The 16,544-nt window shown below is 40.6% G+C and overlaps 1 protein-coding gene across 2 annotated transcripts in view; it reads left to right on the forward strand.

Moving 5' to 3' along the window:
• Positions 1-994: 994 nt before the first annotated feature.
• ZFAT (zinc finger and AT-hook domain containing) overlaps positions 995-16,544 on the forward strand; it is a 78,017-nt gene continuing 62,467 nt past the window's right edge. The window contains exon 1 of one of the 2 annotated variants that reach the window (XM_068155486.1): positions 995-1,085. Coding sequence is in view for 1 of the 2 variants with exons in the window: in XM_068155485.1 (XP_068011586.1) it covers positions 11,897-11,915 (19 nt within the window). In the remaining variant the exon portion in view is untranslated. Of the gene's footprint in view, positions 1,086-11,618; positions 11,916-16,544 lie in introns of those variants that run through there. The other variant, XM_068155485.1, reaches the window with a different exon arrangement.

Raw genomic sequence — 16,544 nt, forward strand, 5'->3', positions numbered from 1 at the left:
TCCCTTTCAATCCTAACAATTCTATGATTCTATGATACAGAAAAGGGAGGAATGAATCCTCAGTGATGGGGATGAGAAGCTTTCCTGACCTCTGAGGGGTCAGGAGAGGACTGAAATGTGCATTTCTGTGACAATGAGCATGTGGGAGTTCGTGCTGTGCCAAGCTCTAAATGTGTCACTGACAGTTGTGGTATTGAAGCTCTTACAGACATGGCCTGTGTGCATGAGAATTACATGGTATGTGAAGGTTCTGCTGGTCCTCAGATGAATTTTCTCCAGTGCATCGAGATGGGATTTTGGAACATTCAGGAGTACTGAACTTTCCTGAATTTTTGTTTCAGACGCAGTATATCTGCTAGAAAAATAGATAAGCGAGGTCACACTAAACTAATGGCTCCCAATGCCTTGATCACAGTCACACCCCACACCTGTTAATGAGATTTGATGGTTGTTTTATAGCAGAATAGTAGTGCTGACATGAGAGTACTTAACTCAATCTATAGTTGCAACTGAAGGCCAGATTCCAACTCTGTTAAATTCCATTACATCTGGATGACTTTCCTGATATTTAAGGTATTTTCTTCTGACTTTTCATTAATATGAATGAGACTATAATCAGGCTACAGTTAAGGTTTGGAATGTATCAGGAGATACTAAATCTGAGCAAAAGTAAACACTTGTGTAAAGCATGTGAAGTGTACACAATACATAAGTGAGTTTAGCTAAACAAATTTTGCAGAATTGACAGCTAAAATGACAAGGGTGATTAATTTATTAATGTAGTTTCCCTCTGCAAACATGGAAACCAAACTCATGAATTTTGATTAGATGTTTAAGTAATGGTGTCTGTGTTACAAAAATAAACCCCAGAACCTGTCATGTGATGTACTAATGAAAGCAGACTGAGCAGATGGTTTTTAGGGACTGTAGTTCATGTGTTATGCAACTGTGCTGTTCTCTCAGAGAAAGAGAAGTGAGGCAAAAAGAAGTAATAGCTAAATCTTCACAGCTTCGTTTTTCAGGCATTGTTAAAATAACACAGAAAATTACCTGAAGAACACTCCATTAAGAGAGGAAATATTCAGGTAGGCAAGCACCACAACTCATTTTATTTTACTCCCCAATTTGAGCAAATATAAGAGCATTTGAGTTGCAAATTAAAGATACTTAACACATTTTTATCATGGAGGAGCTGGGGTGGGGAATAATTCTTGGTCCAAGAAAACTCTGGTAGCAAGGCCAAGAGAACAATCCCAGACAGAGCATACAGTTGATTTGTTTTTGCGATACTGCACAATGAAACCTGAAGGTGCAAGCTTAAACTGAAGGAGTAATATTCAAGGAAATTCAAATGGCTTATACCAATTAAAGTGTTTAACTGAAGCCTCTGTCACGTTTAGTAGATGGAAATTAGATAGATGAAGTCTTTTTCTCCTACAGACTTCCTGAAGACTAACCACTTCAGTGTTGTTACCATTGCATTTTAGTAGCTGAAGTATTCAGAAGATGAACACTATTTGTGATTTTTAGGAAACTGCAAATTTTCCTTTGAAACATTTTGTGGCGTAATCTCTAGATGACCTTCAAAATTCATCAGAAAGAGAGATGGGAGGGTACATCATTAGAACTTCCACAGCCACTGTGCAGTGCATGTGCTTCCTCCCTCATAAGGAGCAAAACCAAGAGGTGATAGGATGTTTTGCCAGTCAAGCAATAGTACTGAAAAAGGACCTATTTACAGTTTTTCTCTTTTTAAGGCTATCTGTTATTGATATTTATGTCAGAGTGATTTATTGGGCTGTGATAATTGTGAAAGTTATAATATGCAAAGACTAATGAGCAATTAATATTACATAAGTTAGATTCTTTACCTTGTTTCATACACAGGTATGTGCTCCTTTTAAAGTGTTGTTTAGCCGGTCACAGCAGTCCCATCCGTCTCCTTCTGCAGTTGGTGGGGAAGTCTGGATGCTTCTGAAGAGCTCCAGAAGCTGTAGGCAGACAGGCTCTGAAGAACTTAGCTGCAGATTTTTTCCACATACTAAATTGTTTATTCATACAGAGCCAGGAGAGCCTGTCTCAGACACCACTGCTCCAAGCTCAGCCTTTTGATTTCAAATACTAGTGGAAGTGGCTTGAGAGTTGTCTGTGAGATGAAGATTCTGAAAGGTGTCACTTGCAATCCCTCAAAATGAGAAATTCTCTGATTATTGTCTTCTGTGAAAAATACAGTTAAGTGAATAGGGATAGTGAATGCTACTCTTGCAGGCTGCCTGAATTCTGTAGTGCTGTATGAGAAGGCACTGCTGTCTTTGATTTAGAAACATTCAGTTGTACGTATCTGATAGAAAACTGTTAGAGTATAACTAGCAGTGGTTATTTTGTACTACAATTTGGTAACTAGTAGGTATTGGTTTGGGTTTTTTTTACCAGAAAAAGAAAACTTCCAATAAGCAAGTTACCTTTTATTTGCTTATAAGGAAATCCCCATTACTTTTCCTTTCTCCTTCTCCAGGTGAAAGTCCTGGGCATATATTAATGTATGGATAATTTCTTGTAATTTTAAAGCAGTTTTAGTAATGAATCAGCAAGTACTGAAAAAACTTACAGTTCCCTGATTCACTGAGCTTGATGGATGAAGGCATTTCATATTCTATTTAAGCTTATTGGAGGAGGGTGTGGTGGGGTGGGGAGGAGGTGGGGAGGAGAGAGAAAGCACTAGCAGTAAATAAAGTACAAAACATGCATTTCAGTAGCACAGTGTATGTGGACTGTATGTAAAATACAGATAGATATATTATTTAAATGGAGGAACTAAAATTATTTAGGTAGGTAGTGGTGGTGGTTCTCACCTTCCTAGAAGAGAACCTGAAGTATGAAGTACTTAATGATGTGCAAATCTTGCAGAAATTTGTTCAAGATCAAGAATAGAGAAGTAGTCTGAAGCCCAACGTATGATGCAATGTCTAATCAACTGAATATCATACAAATCATGTAGGAAGTGTCAGATTTGTATCATTTGCAGTTAGGGTATATCATGATTGTCAAATCCGTTCTGTAGAGGTAATAAATCAAAATCAGCATGATTGATGCTGGTTTTCCTCTCTGCAATACTGTCCTATAAATAGCTTGCTGTTCAGTGAGAGCTGTGGCAACTTTCCCAGCAGGAATATTGTAACAAGATGGCTCTCTTCTACACCTGTCTTTGTTGCTTTTTCCAGTACCACTCTGTGGTAGTGCCAATATGCTATTTGCACTATGAAATGACTTTTCCTGTTTGGCCCAGACAGATTTCCTCTTTTCCTGAATTACAGTAGAGGTGAAGAGAATGAAAGCAGGGAGCTGTTTAGAATAGAATAGAATTCACCATGTTGGAAGAGACCTCCGAGATCATCGAGTCCAACCTATCACCCAACACCATCTAATCAACTAAACCATGGCAACAAGCACCCCATCCAGTCTCTTCCTAAACACCTCCAGTGATGGGGATGTTTAGACTCTGAGCTGGGGGGTGTGGGGAGGTGGCTGGTTGTTTCTGTTTTTGGTTTTGTGTTGTGTTGTGTAGTGGTTGTGTTTTTCAGGGTGTTGGGTTTTTTTTGTTTGGTTGGGGTTTTTTTGGCAAGGGGGAGAGGGGTGTGTTTTGTTTAGAGTTTGTTGATTGGTGGGTTTTCTTTTTAATACACACATAAATAATCTTCTATTTTGACAATGTTACATTTTTAAAAGCTTCTGGTAACATTTGTGTTCTCACATACATTTCTATCTCAGTCTGGTTGCATGGTGTTGATTTTGTACTTAACTGAAGAAACGGCACACAATTCTTAATTTCCATTTTTTAAACCATATTTTTCTTGTCTCATAGCAGCCAGTGTAAGAAAGCAACCCCCAATCAAAAAGTCTTTTAAATAACAAAGAAAACCACCACTTACATCTGCACAGTGTTCCAGCTGTGCTGCTGTCTCCAGACAGCCTGACATCACCTAGCAAAGGAAAAACATGCTGTACAGTTGTAATAGGATTAAACAGTATAAACCTGCAAGCAGAAATGTGATTAATATGGGGCATTTCTAGGTGCTGCAGTGATTATATTGCTACACTGAGAAAATGAAAACCTGTATTATTAAAAGCGTTTTCAGTATGATGGTGGTTCTTTTTTTTTCCCCCTGAAGTTATTTATAATTGTTGCCATTCTCCCAGGCCTGCAGGAGATAATTTTTAAATTAACTCTGCAGTGTAATCAGTATCAGTAGACTATACAATCCTGAGATGACAAGAATTATGATAAGCCTCACACTAAGCGCTGGAGAGATTTGTAAATGTGCAGTTTGCACTGCCCCATTTTTATTAGCATTTTCATTATAAAGTTGTTACTGGAAGCATAAAGTTAATGTTCTGTATCAAGAAAACAGCAATTATACAGTCCTAAACACAGAACTCCACATTAAACATTGCAGATAAAAATAACAAACAGATACAGTTACTTCTGACAGCTAGTGGGGACAAAAAAATGAGGCGTTTACAGTAAAGCAATGACAACTTTTCTTTCTTAAGCATAAAATTAGTTGCAAAACAACCTCCTATAATTTCTGAGTATTCATCTTATTTGCATTTTAGAGAAAGTATTCCAAAAGTGCACATCTTCAGATGGAGCTGTTTTCCCCTTGAAATCAATGGGAAAACAAGAGTGAGGTAAAATAGATAAATGGGTTTGAAAATTCTTCTTACACTTCTGCAGTGATTGAATGACTTTTGCCACACAGATGGCCAAACAATGGAACAAAGATGAAGGGCAATATTATTCACACAAAGGTGAAGGTAAATTAAATACCTCATATTTTTGTTTAATTTAGTCTCTCGAGTTCTTTGAAAGAACCTCCTGGATTATTTTTTTAGAGGACTGTGTTTCTTTTTCATTTGCCTTTTTTTTAAACTTAAATACCTTAAATACCCTAAATTATATATTCAAAATACTTTGAGAAGTGCTTCTTCATGTTCTCTTCCAATTCCTTTGTGTCTTCTTCCAGAATCTCTCTTAAATAGAGGCTACTGAATACCTCCAAAGCTGTAAATATGACTAGAGTTTTACCTCAGTGAAAAAACAGTTTACAAAACCCAGGAGGAACTACTTCATTAGCCAACACACTTTAGGATATTTCTCTCATCTAAACAATAGTGCTTTTATTTTAAACATAATGAAACATTCCTTATGTGGTAATGTATGTTTGCCCAGGTCTCTTGAGTTGGAGTTGAAGGTGATGGACTGTATCTACAGCATAAATTGAAAGCTGATAGTTGCACTAATTGGTTTAAAACCTCTTAACATGACTAAAGAGGAAAAGTGGATCAAAATGGTAGTACAACTCCCATTCCCGCTCTGCCTGCTCAGTTGTCTCAGTACAAGTGTCTGTGGGCTGGTTGAGCATGCTAATTCAGGTTACAAAGAACTCTTTTTAAAGAAGTTCTGATTGTAGATTGTTTTGCAAATTGAGCATAGAGAATTTGGCTGCACAGGTTTTAAGATGTATAGTTAGACAGCAGTAAATTTACTGGCAAGGACTTAACAGCTCAGGGAAAAAGGAGTGGGAAGATCATTGAATTGTTTTGTCACCAGGAAACTGTTAACAGCCTGTGTTGAAGAAGTTGAGCCTGGAATGAAGTATCTGTATTCTACATGACTGGGCCTGTGACTGAGGAACTGTTATATCTAATTTCAGGATGGTTAAGTGGGCATTAATGTCAAGTGTGTTTTGAGAGCATAGTTTGAGCATTTGTTTCAGTGGCAGTGCTGCTGGTTGTTGGGCCATTTGCCGGCTAATGAGGTTTGCTGCCTGCTTCCAATGCACAGCCACTGAAACTGGTGTGGTGTAACTTCACAGGCCAAGTTTTGCCTCTGCCCAAAATTCTGTCATGTCTGCAAGGACTATTGTGGCCTCAAAATGACCCTAAGAATTGCAGCCACATGGGGACTGCAAAATAGTAAATACTAGGAAATATTCTTTTTGGTTGTGTGTGGTTTCAGATTTTGGGGTGGGGTTTTTTGTTGTTGTTGTTTTGTTTTGAAGTTCAGTAACAGTAAAGATACATCTCAAAGTGGGAGTACACAAAGGGGTCTCCAAGGAGTAAATAATTAGTATTAACACATTAGCTTGAAAGTCAACAATGAGTTATGCTAAAATAATTTAACTACCTGAAAGGAAAAATTAAAGAATGAAACCTGAATAAAATAATTTTTCCCTGGAAAAGAATTGTAGCTCCTGATGTGCTAATCATAAGGGGGAAAATTGTGTGAAGGCAGTGCTGCTCATAGGACTGATTTATCTGCCTGAGATCACAACTGTCCCATGCTGCATTGCCCTTTGCCATGAAAGAAGTGGGACAATTTTCATGTGAGTTTGTAAAGTGATCTAACCTGTATTAAGAACGTACCTTCCATGTTTGTCCAAAACTGCATTTTGGTTAAACTGCTCATCTTAAAAATTATGAAAATGGAGAACAAAGTGAGTTCAGTGGGATTTATTTTACTTCCCCCTCCAAATTGTTTGTAGTCAAGTGCAGTAAACTCATGTGCAGTGAAGTGCATTTGTACTGTAGCATTCCTTACTAATGAAACAAATGTTTTTGGATTGGTTTCTTCAGTTCTGCAGCAAGCATACACAAAGCTGAAGATTATTTTTCTTATTATTACTATATTTTACAGTATTTCTTAAACATTCAGCTTGTCATGCTTGAGCTGTGCACTTCTGCTTGAATGTTTTATGCATTCTACTTCATAAAATGCTAAAGGATTTTCATCTTTCCAATAAGGTTGGAACATCAAGCACTGGAAGCTCCTTAAGTGTCAGTCATGACTGCTGGTTTCTGTTCTTTTCCTCTTGCTGATATTTCTGTAGCAGATCCTTAGGTCTGTGATCAGGTAACTTACTTGTTTTCTTCACTGTTGCATTTATGCAATGAAATGGCCCTGCATCCCCCCAATAGCATACTTACTTTTGTTCTGGGTGCTTATGGGGCATTTATAGTGATTTGCTGCTTCAAAAGAAATTGCTTTATTCTCACAAGACTTGTGAGGGAAAAAAAGAGAAAGTGAAGCACTGAAGTTTAGAGTAAAATGCTTCCTTAACTTTAGATGCTCAAATTATGGCATCTAAGTTTTAAAGCACTTATCACATTTGAGCACAAACGCTTAAATTTTCAGCTATAGAAGTATGTGACTTTTCAAAGCACACTGCAAGATGTCATGGTAAGCAACCACAGAAGGAAGGGACAATTGATGGACACTGTTTCTATATCATAAACGAACTCTTTGACAAAAGTATTATCCTCCTGAAAAATCTATTCATAATTCCCTTTGTAAAACCTTATATTCACTTCTCAGTATTTTCCAGCTACTGTAACAAATGAGGCAGAGCCTTGTTTTGCTGACAACCCCCTTTGCTATGTAGCCCTAATTCTTATCTCGGCCACGCATGTCAGCAACACTACGTGAGTCAGAGATCCCACACAAACACAGTGCACAACTGTGATGTGGAAGGTTTCCAGAAACACCTTGTGCAAAACCAAATGGCAATAAGAGCTGTACATGGCAGAACTAATTCTCACTTTTTATTGACTAAACTTTGATTCTGTGGGACCACACTTATGGAAGAGCCAAGCAAGGCGCACTCTGCTTTCACACTCATGAATACAAAAATTCAGTAAAGTGTTTTTCCTGTTGCTGGTAAATAAAACCAAGCCATGGCGCTGGGGAAAGGAGGTATCAGTGCTGCTGTGCCTTCAGTTAGGCATCTCCACTCTCTTCACAGATTCTAGCTCCAGATGCAGTCTGAAGCCCTAAACAACAGTTGCCTTGCTCTGTATGTGAAGTTTGTATTCTCTAGCACTCTGTAGGGTTTTTTGTTATTATATGACAATTGGTTTAGAAGTAAGTGGTACTGACTAGACATGGAAGCTAGAACAAGGAACTACTCAGTGGACTATAGAGAGGGAACAGGTAGCTGTGTTTGATGAACACTTGTGCATGCAGGAGCTTATCTGTAACTGGCTAAACAGAAGCTGCAGTGAGACAGTAAGCACAGAAAGTACCTTGAAAGAGCCTTTGAGGAAATAACCACGATATTCCCCGTGAATCAAAACTGAGACTGGGAGCTGAAAGGCAGCAAAAAAGAACAAAGAGATGGATGCAGGGGAAACAGAGAATGCATGGGTAGGGTGAAGCTTGAATTTGGTCAATAAGGAAATAATGACAGAATGAGATGAATAAATAGACATGGATCAGTTTTCTACTGTGAGATGGCACCAACAGTTGATGGTAGTTATCCTGTTAGCGGGATCAGTTGTTGTGTGCAGTGCATCTGAACTCATGCTGGTGGTGAGTTTATGTGGGTTTTAATATGACAGCACATGGTGGAATTTCTGGAAGAACTTGAAGGTGTTTTTGTTTAAGCTGTGGAAACTATGATTCAGAGTTCCAAAGACTTTGATTTAATATGGCTCTGTGACCTGGCCAGCCACCACAGCAGTTACAGCTTTTCTCCTTCTCTTTTGGCCTCTAACAGACAGAGCTCTGAGAACATTTTGACTGGGCCAGGCACCAAAGTTCAGAGACTCCAGCTCTGATTTTTCATCTTTGGTAAAGAACAAACCTTAATTAATGTGCCCCAGTCTCCTAATTGTGCAAAGCAGAACTGTATGCAATAACTGCATAGAAGAAGTAATTAATTACATGTCATACTGGTGCTCAATCAGTGGTTCTAACTACGTGAAAGATTTAGGACAAGCACTTTTCTTGGCAGGAGAATCCACCCTACTTAATGTAGCAAGGCTCAGTGACTCAAAGAACAGAGAATGTTCTTTCAATGCCAAGGTAAGGATGGGCATTATTCATGTCCTAAAATGACCATGATCCCCTCCTTTCACGGGTGGTGAATGCCTGAGCATGAATGTTCTGTCATCTTTATTGCTCCTAGTAGAAAACATTTTCCAGAAGAAGGTAGGTGCGATAGTGAGCAGGGATGGGAAGAGGGGTAAAAAGGGGGAATAGGAGTCCATAAGGTGAAGAGCAGCAAGTCAAAGGAGCAAACAAAAGACAAAAGCAGACTCCTAAATGTTGCTGCTCATGAGGTCAGAATATCTGTGAAAGACTCTGCTATGAAGGTCTCCATCATTCAGGCCAGCAGGCCAGAAGTCATTTAGCAGATCACAATCATCTCCCCTGGAAAGGACTGGCTTTCCTTCCCTTGTGCCTTTAGCTTGGGTCTCTGATAGAAATTCTAAAGAACACATTTCCGTATGAGCTGTCTCATGCAAGTCCTGATCAAGGATTATTGGTGGGGTGAACAGCAGTAGAGTACAGCTGCTCAGTTAAAAGTCTTTCTGCTGGGACCCAAGGCTTGGTCTGGCTCTGTCCAAGACCTACTCCTGCATCTCTAGCAATTAATGTAGCAACAATAGTAGAAGACTGGTTAATGCTGCTTGCAGTTAACAGGTGACACCAGCTAGGAGAAGTGACATAGTTTTACACACAAGTGATTTTTACTTCCTTGGGCTTGCCTTTTCCTAAAGACCAAAAATGGTTGTTCAGGAATTACATGTGATGACAGAGAACAAGGGACTCGGGCCACTAGGTCCCCATTGCCATGTCTCCTGGTTGTTCCTCAACTGGCAAACTTTGTATTTGGAGGAGTCTTCTGTGCTGTTTAGGAGCTGCCAGTAATTTTCTTCCTTAATGCGTCTTGTCCCACCCTGTGAGTCACTGCTGATTTACTATCTTGTATCCTCTCCGGGTGCTGTCTGCCCTCTTTGTCTCTGGGTGTCTTGAGGCATGCTGTGGTATCAGTGACCTGCTGAGCACATGCCCTTCTTCAGTTCTTTCTGCTTCCATTTGTACCAATAACGTTTCTGTTAGAAACCTCTCTGCTCCCACGCTTGCTAGATCCTTGACTGCTGCTTCCCCTAGATACTGGTGAGTTAGGTATCAGGGACTCGCCTTCCTACTGGCTTACAGGGCTGTAGTTCTGATCTAAGGATATTTGGTTCATTGAACAGTATGATGGATTTTTCTGCCCAGACCAAAAGGTAAAACTGTGAGGCTGGATGTTAGGATAAAGATTCTATTTCAGCACGTGGTAGAGCAGGCCTGGGAGAGGGTGGGTGGGAAGAGAAAAGTTGCAAACATTAGCCTCCACTGTTGTTTTGTTGTTGGTGGTTGGGTTTTGTTTGTTTTGGGGTTTTTTTTTGAGATGGGGTGGTGGTAGAGAGGCTGCTTCTGCAGGAAGATCAACAAGATTGCACTGGTAATGTTACAGTGCAATAGAGCAGAGATGGTCAGAAAATGCCCAAGTTACAGAAGAGATGGCTTAGCTCCAGAGCTCTGGTGAATCGTGTTTGGGGCTCTGACGTCAATATTGGTGCTGTAATCCATCATACAGATCTTTTCTAGATTAAAAACTGTTTTGTTGCACTAAGAAATATGTAAGTTTTCTGGTCTTCTGCCTGTGGCTGAACTTTAATTGCCACAATGAGATATAAGCAGTGATGTGTAAAAAAACTATTTTTGTAAGTTATTTCTCCGTTAAGAGTATGCATTTCTCCTACAACAGGAAATTATTTAAGTTTATTACTGTAATTAATGCTGCAATGAATTCTTATTTGCACCATTTTTACTCTTTACACCTAATTGAGTACATCTGCAGTATGACAAAAAAAATATATACCGCTATTAATGTTTAGGAAGGGTAATGAGATTCCTATACAGTCATTTGTACTGAAATTAACTACTGTAACAGACACTATGGAATTTAACACTGAATTCGTTAATATTGAATGAATGCATATTTATGATAATTTAAGAGTTTAAGTGATAAAACTAGTATAGTGTAGAAACCAAACAGAAAACCAACAGAACAGAAAAATGAGGCAGAAGTGGGTCTTCCAGTGACAGTCTGTTGTGGTCATGAAGTAGCTGCCTTCATGCTGCTAATAAGAAAACAAGCCTGGGGAATTTAATACCCAAATTCATAACTTAGGAAGGGAGCAATTTAAAGACTTGGGGTGATCCACTAGACCGCTGCTGTTTTCTGATCTATGGTTTGCTGAGGCCAATGTGAAACTTCTGAACTGTACTCAGATGAAATTTTAAGTGTTATGGTCTTATGAAGACAAGTATCGACCTGAACTACATCACTGATGCTTGTTTATGGACTTGTACTAAGTGGTGGAAATTATACTTTCCTCCAAACCTGTCAAGTTATCTTGTAAACGCGCAGTTGTACCACGCTCATTAAGACGTTGGTAATCAGCGGTGGTGAATTCAAATGCCTCCAAGTCCCACCCTGAATGCTCAGGGTCCAGGCGCAGGGATGAGGCTGCTCCGGAGCCAGGCGGTGGAGCAGGCAGATTTCACCCCTGCAGGCAGAGGCTCGGATCTGCCATAGCTCGGGTGATCACAGGAGAAGCCTCCCCCTTGCCCCTCGCCCTCGCTATCCTAGCAGAAGCAAGCCGCGAGGTAGCGTAGACGCCATCCCCGGGCAGGCGCCGCCCTAAGAACGCGTACCAGCCGCGGGGTGGCGCCTGAGCTGCCTCGGGGCCCGCCCCCTTCCCCGCCCTGCCCTCGCGCTCTCTGCGCGACATCGCGTAGCAGGAAGAAGTCGCCGTATCGGACGCGGCAGATTCGCCATGACCAGCCGCCCGGCCAGGATCAAGCTTTGCCGCCCCTACCCATTAAAATAATATTTCCTTTACTGACAGGAGAAGCGCGGGGGCGCTCGGCGCGGCCTGCGGGAATCCGGCCCGCTGGCACAGAAGTTTGTGGTTTTTTTTCCCTCGTTTCAAGCTAGGCCGCACCGCTTGGCTTTCGGTCAATTCCCCCACAGCCCCCCGCTCCTTCCCCGCCGCGGTCATGGAGGCTGCGGCTGCAGGTGAGCGGGGCGGCGCGAGGCCGGCCACGAGCAGCAGGCCGGGGAGGGCTGGGCAGCGCGCACGGATCCTCTTATGGCAAGGCCGGCGCTGAGGGAGGGGGTGAAAGTAGTTCCGTCTGACGTCAGTCGTCATGCTTCGGCTGCACGGGAAGTAGTTCCCTCATGCGCGCGCAGGCTGCTGCTGCTATCCCTACGTTAACGAGCATCGCACCTCTGCTGGGATCAGAGTGGGCGGGAGCAGCGGCCGCCGGGCACTCTGGGGGTTGTGGATCCGCTTTATCGGGGGGCCGCGGCCTAGGCTGCGATCAGCCGCGTGTGTGGAGGCGCCGGGGGTACCCTAACGTGGTGTCCTCGCGGACGTGGCAGTCATGAGACAGCTTGGGTCGCTCCGCGGTCAGGGAGCATGGGGTGATGCCTGGGAGAGCGCCGGTGGGCAGGGGTATCCCAAGCTCGGGAGCGTGTCTGGTCGTTCGCGTTCGGGATCGTGTCGGAGAACACCTGGAAAACGGCTGCCAGGCTGCCTGCTGCTTGTAATGCACGTCTTGATTCAAAACACTCGTGCTTTCCTTTGACAGCTTGTTCAGCTCCACAGCCTTCACGTTCAGCTCCAGAAGGGAGATAACCAGTTATAGATGCCTCCACTGCTTCGTTATCTCAGTCCTCTGTCTTGTGTTGACTTTCGTGGAGGTTGCAAGTGTAAACAAATCATGCAGAGGCTATAGCCATGGCTATTTTTGAGGGTGGTCTTGGCATTTCACAATCCCGATGTGTTCCTTGCAGCACGCGTTTGTGAAGTGATGTTGCAACAGCTGAACGCTAGTTAATCACCCTGTATACTCAAACTTGGCTTTCGGCTGTCAGTCCTTGAGATGACGTTTAACTTTTTAGAAATCTAAATATTTACAGACAATTAGTTTACAACTCGAAGAGTATGTCAGAGAACAGCGCTATCACAAGGATCACTTGTATCTGAATAGCAGAATATCGAGCAGGTGCTGAGTTGTTTATACAGTAATTGTAAAGGCAATCCAGCAGTGCTTTATAATCTCTCATCCAGTTTTAGATGAGAAATTAATTCTTTTATCGCTACTAATAAATTCATGTTTATTCTAGCACATTCGTCTTAATAAAAATAAAACGTGTCGAGGGAGAGAGTTGTTAGCTATTGGAATGAGCTGCCCAGGGAGGTGTTGGAGTCCCCATCCCTGCAGGTGTTCAAGAGGGGATTGGACGTGGCACTTGGTGCCATGGTTTAGTAGGCATGAGGTCTGTGGTAACAGGCTGGACTCGATGATCTTTGAGGTCTCTTCCAACCTTGGTGATTGTGTGATTCTGTGAACTGCCCTGGATGTTTGATACATTCGATACTGCTACTGCTGTATCTGAATTCAGATGGTGTTCTGTTATGCGTCCTTATAAAAACCACGTTCAAAGCATTTTAGCCAGGGTATCCTGAAGCTGGTGGCAGATTACGTGATTTGTGCTTGGTTTTTTTGAGACATCTGAGTTTTGTCCGAGTATCTGGTAGTGTGGCTTAAGGTACCGTACTGTACGAGAGTGTATTTTGGTGGGAACTTCAGCAGTGCTGCCTTCAGCCACATGAGGGCGATCTTAGAACATTAATAAAGAGAAAATCTTGACGTAACACGTTACCTTTTTTTTCTTGTTTTGGTTTGGGTTGTGTGGGTTGTTGGGGTATTTTTGTTTGTTTTGTTTTGTTTTGGTCTTTATTTGCTTGTTTAATGATGGAAAAGCTATCTTGTTTCTATGTGTAATAAATTGATTATGGTAAACTGCTGTAAAGAATCTTTTCCTAGTTCTTAGAATATCCTTTTAAATCCAGGTCTGAATTTGCATATTCTAGCCAACATAAATGTGTGTAGGCAGTTGTCTCATTTTGAAGAACTTTATGTAACTTTTTCCAGGAGCGTTTGTAAGACTGTAAGACTGATGTGTGTAAAGCAAAACAATACCTAACACTTTTGTCATGAGTTAAGTAGTTTTACACACAAATTTCTTGTTACAAATCTAGTAGCAGACTAGCTAAATGCAGTATGTTTGTTATGGTGAGTGTGTGAGGACATACTTCAGACAAAGGGGTGAGATAAGAGCTTTGTGTTCCTGTCCTGTTGGGATGTGTGACCGTTTGAGGCTGTGCCTTTAAGAAAGGGACAGCACTGTGGCTGAATGTTTTGTAAACAAAAGACAGGTCTAAACGAATTTCATTGGTAGATTGGTAGAATGCAACTTTAAGTTTTGAGTGCGACTGAGACTTTCCTCAGTTTCGATTCTTACCCTTACCCCCACCCCCCACCCCCCAAAGAGAAGGAGGCACACCTCTGGCTCAGCCCATTGCAGGATTCGAATCCATGAAGCATGAGGCAAGGTTCTGGTTTCTGCTAATATCTTGGACAAATCTGGAGCCAGTCAATGTAACCTGGGTACTTAGTCTTCTGATAACTCCAGTTAAGCATCTAAAATTGACCTACCAAATGGCAGAGCTCTCACCCATTTCTAGTCTATTTCTGTACCTTTGTATTAGAGATAATGACGTTTTTATGTCAATTATTTGGACATTTTCAGAGATACTGTGTTATGTTGATGAAATATTATAATATGTGAATGTTTGAGTGAATTGTGTTAAAGTCTGCATTGTGTAGTGCTTTTGCTGCCTGGTAAAAAAAAAATGCAGGAAAGTATTAATGATCTGGATCTGAAATTTGTATCATGTCTGACACATCATGGAATTATAGAATCATAGATTTATTTGGTTGGAAAAGACCTTAAGATCATTGAGTCCAACCATAACCTAACATCTCCCTGTACACGACTTAGACTATGCTTCTAACAGTGATTGGTGGTGGAGTTCTAAGTAGACAAGTGTAAGAACAGTGCAACAGTGATACTTATCTGTAATGCTCTTGTAGTGCCTTCTTATAGCCTTGCTGAACTTCAACTAGTGTTTTTCCAAAGGTATAAACCCAGTATGGACTTCTGCAGCAGTAATAATTTTTTCTGGTTTTTAGAAAACGTACATGTTACAGGACCATCTGTTTTGTAGGACCATCTACTATAACTAAGGATTTGTTCTTGAGTAGTGTAGTTAGATTAATTTTGAGACTGGCTTTAAAATACTTACCATAATTGAGAGATCTTTAATAGAAAACCTCACCAAACCTTTCTGGAGTGGCAGCAGATTACAAAGCCTGTTTTGCTAGAGGCTCACTACCTTAAGAGTCCTGTCATACACAAATTATTTTCTGCTACACAGGCTCTCAGGCAGTCCTGGTACTGTTGAGATACTCATAAAAAATGCTGCATTCTGCTTTTTATTTTTCAGGTTGATAAAATGATCCTTATTGACCTGCCTTACAGTGGTTTTACATTTAATTTGACACAACATTTTTTTTGTGTGTGTGTTCCTTGTTTGGCAGAACTAACTTGTATAAAGATGTTTTCTTCTTCTAAAGCTTCCTTTCACTGCTGTTTAGTTGTGCTAGATTATTTCCTTCTCCTTTCTAAAATCTTCTTTGATGATTAGCATCAAATATGATGCTTTTAAATAGCCTTCCGGGTGCTTTTAAGGATTTAACTCTTCTTGGAAGCTTTTAGTCCTTTTTGTGATTTGTTTTTGCTTTGTTGAAGGTGCTTTTTATCTTCCATAGTTCACATTGTAGCAGTTAAACACAAACATTTGCCTCTTTATCACTCTTTTAAAGGATTTTTTTTGAGTACTACTTTAATCACAGTTACAGAGTCATTTTCAAGTAGCATCACTTCAAAAGGGGTCTTGCGGTTTATTTCTGACAAAGATCATGTTTTTCCTCATCTGGTCTCCCTGAGTACCTGCTGGGTGAAACATTCGTTAATGGTGTATAAACATTTAATCTTGGCGTCCTGTCCCTGAGCTGACATTTAACCAATCTGCATAACTGTAATTGAAGCCTATAATATATTGTTGATTCTGTCTTTGTAACCTCTTTCACCCATTCAGTTGTATCACAGTCATTCTTACCATTGTGGTCAGACTGTTGCTCATGCAGTGGTAACACTGCTTTTCTGTATTAGGCCAGCATTTCCTTCCTCAGGGATTCTGTTAGTTGTTAAGATAGCCTGTTAATCAGATTGGACCCTAAGCTGCATCTAACAGATGGCACTGCTTCACAAACAATACATCCTACTTTCTGTCCTCAGTATTTCCATGTAGCAGCTACTTACATTCTATTGAAACTGTGAAATAGTACTCACTACTTGTAGGCATTACACTCACACAATCATGCATTTCACAGTATTTTAAAAAAATAATGGTGTGTGTTTGTTTTCTTAGAACAGATTAAAGTAGATTTCAAGTAAAAGACTCAACAGCAACAAAGTGTCCCTCCAGTGAAGCAATGAGTCAGAGACACATTATAACATATTTCTGAAATTTTGTGTACTTGAAATAAAATTAAACTAAATGTTAACAAGCACAGATTAGCAAGATCTGATATCCAAGAAAACTATTTTAATGTGTTTGACATTAATATATCATAATTCATTGTAGTGCATGTGCCAGTTCTTTTGTGTTCACTTCAAGCCATTTTTTTAACTGAGAAATCATGTTGCATTTATTAAACACTAATTATCACA

The sequence above is a fragment of the Melanerpes formicivorus genome, unplaced genomic scaffold, assembly GCF_026170545.1.
Source record: "Melanerpes formicivorus ecotype bairdi unplaced genomic scaffold, bMelFor1.0.p_v2 SCAF_32, whole genome shotgun sequence".
NCBI lineage: Eukaryota > Metazoa > Chordata > Aves > Piciformes > Picidae > Melanerpes > Melanerpes formicivorus.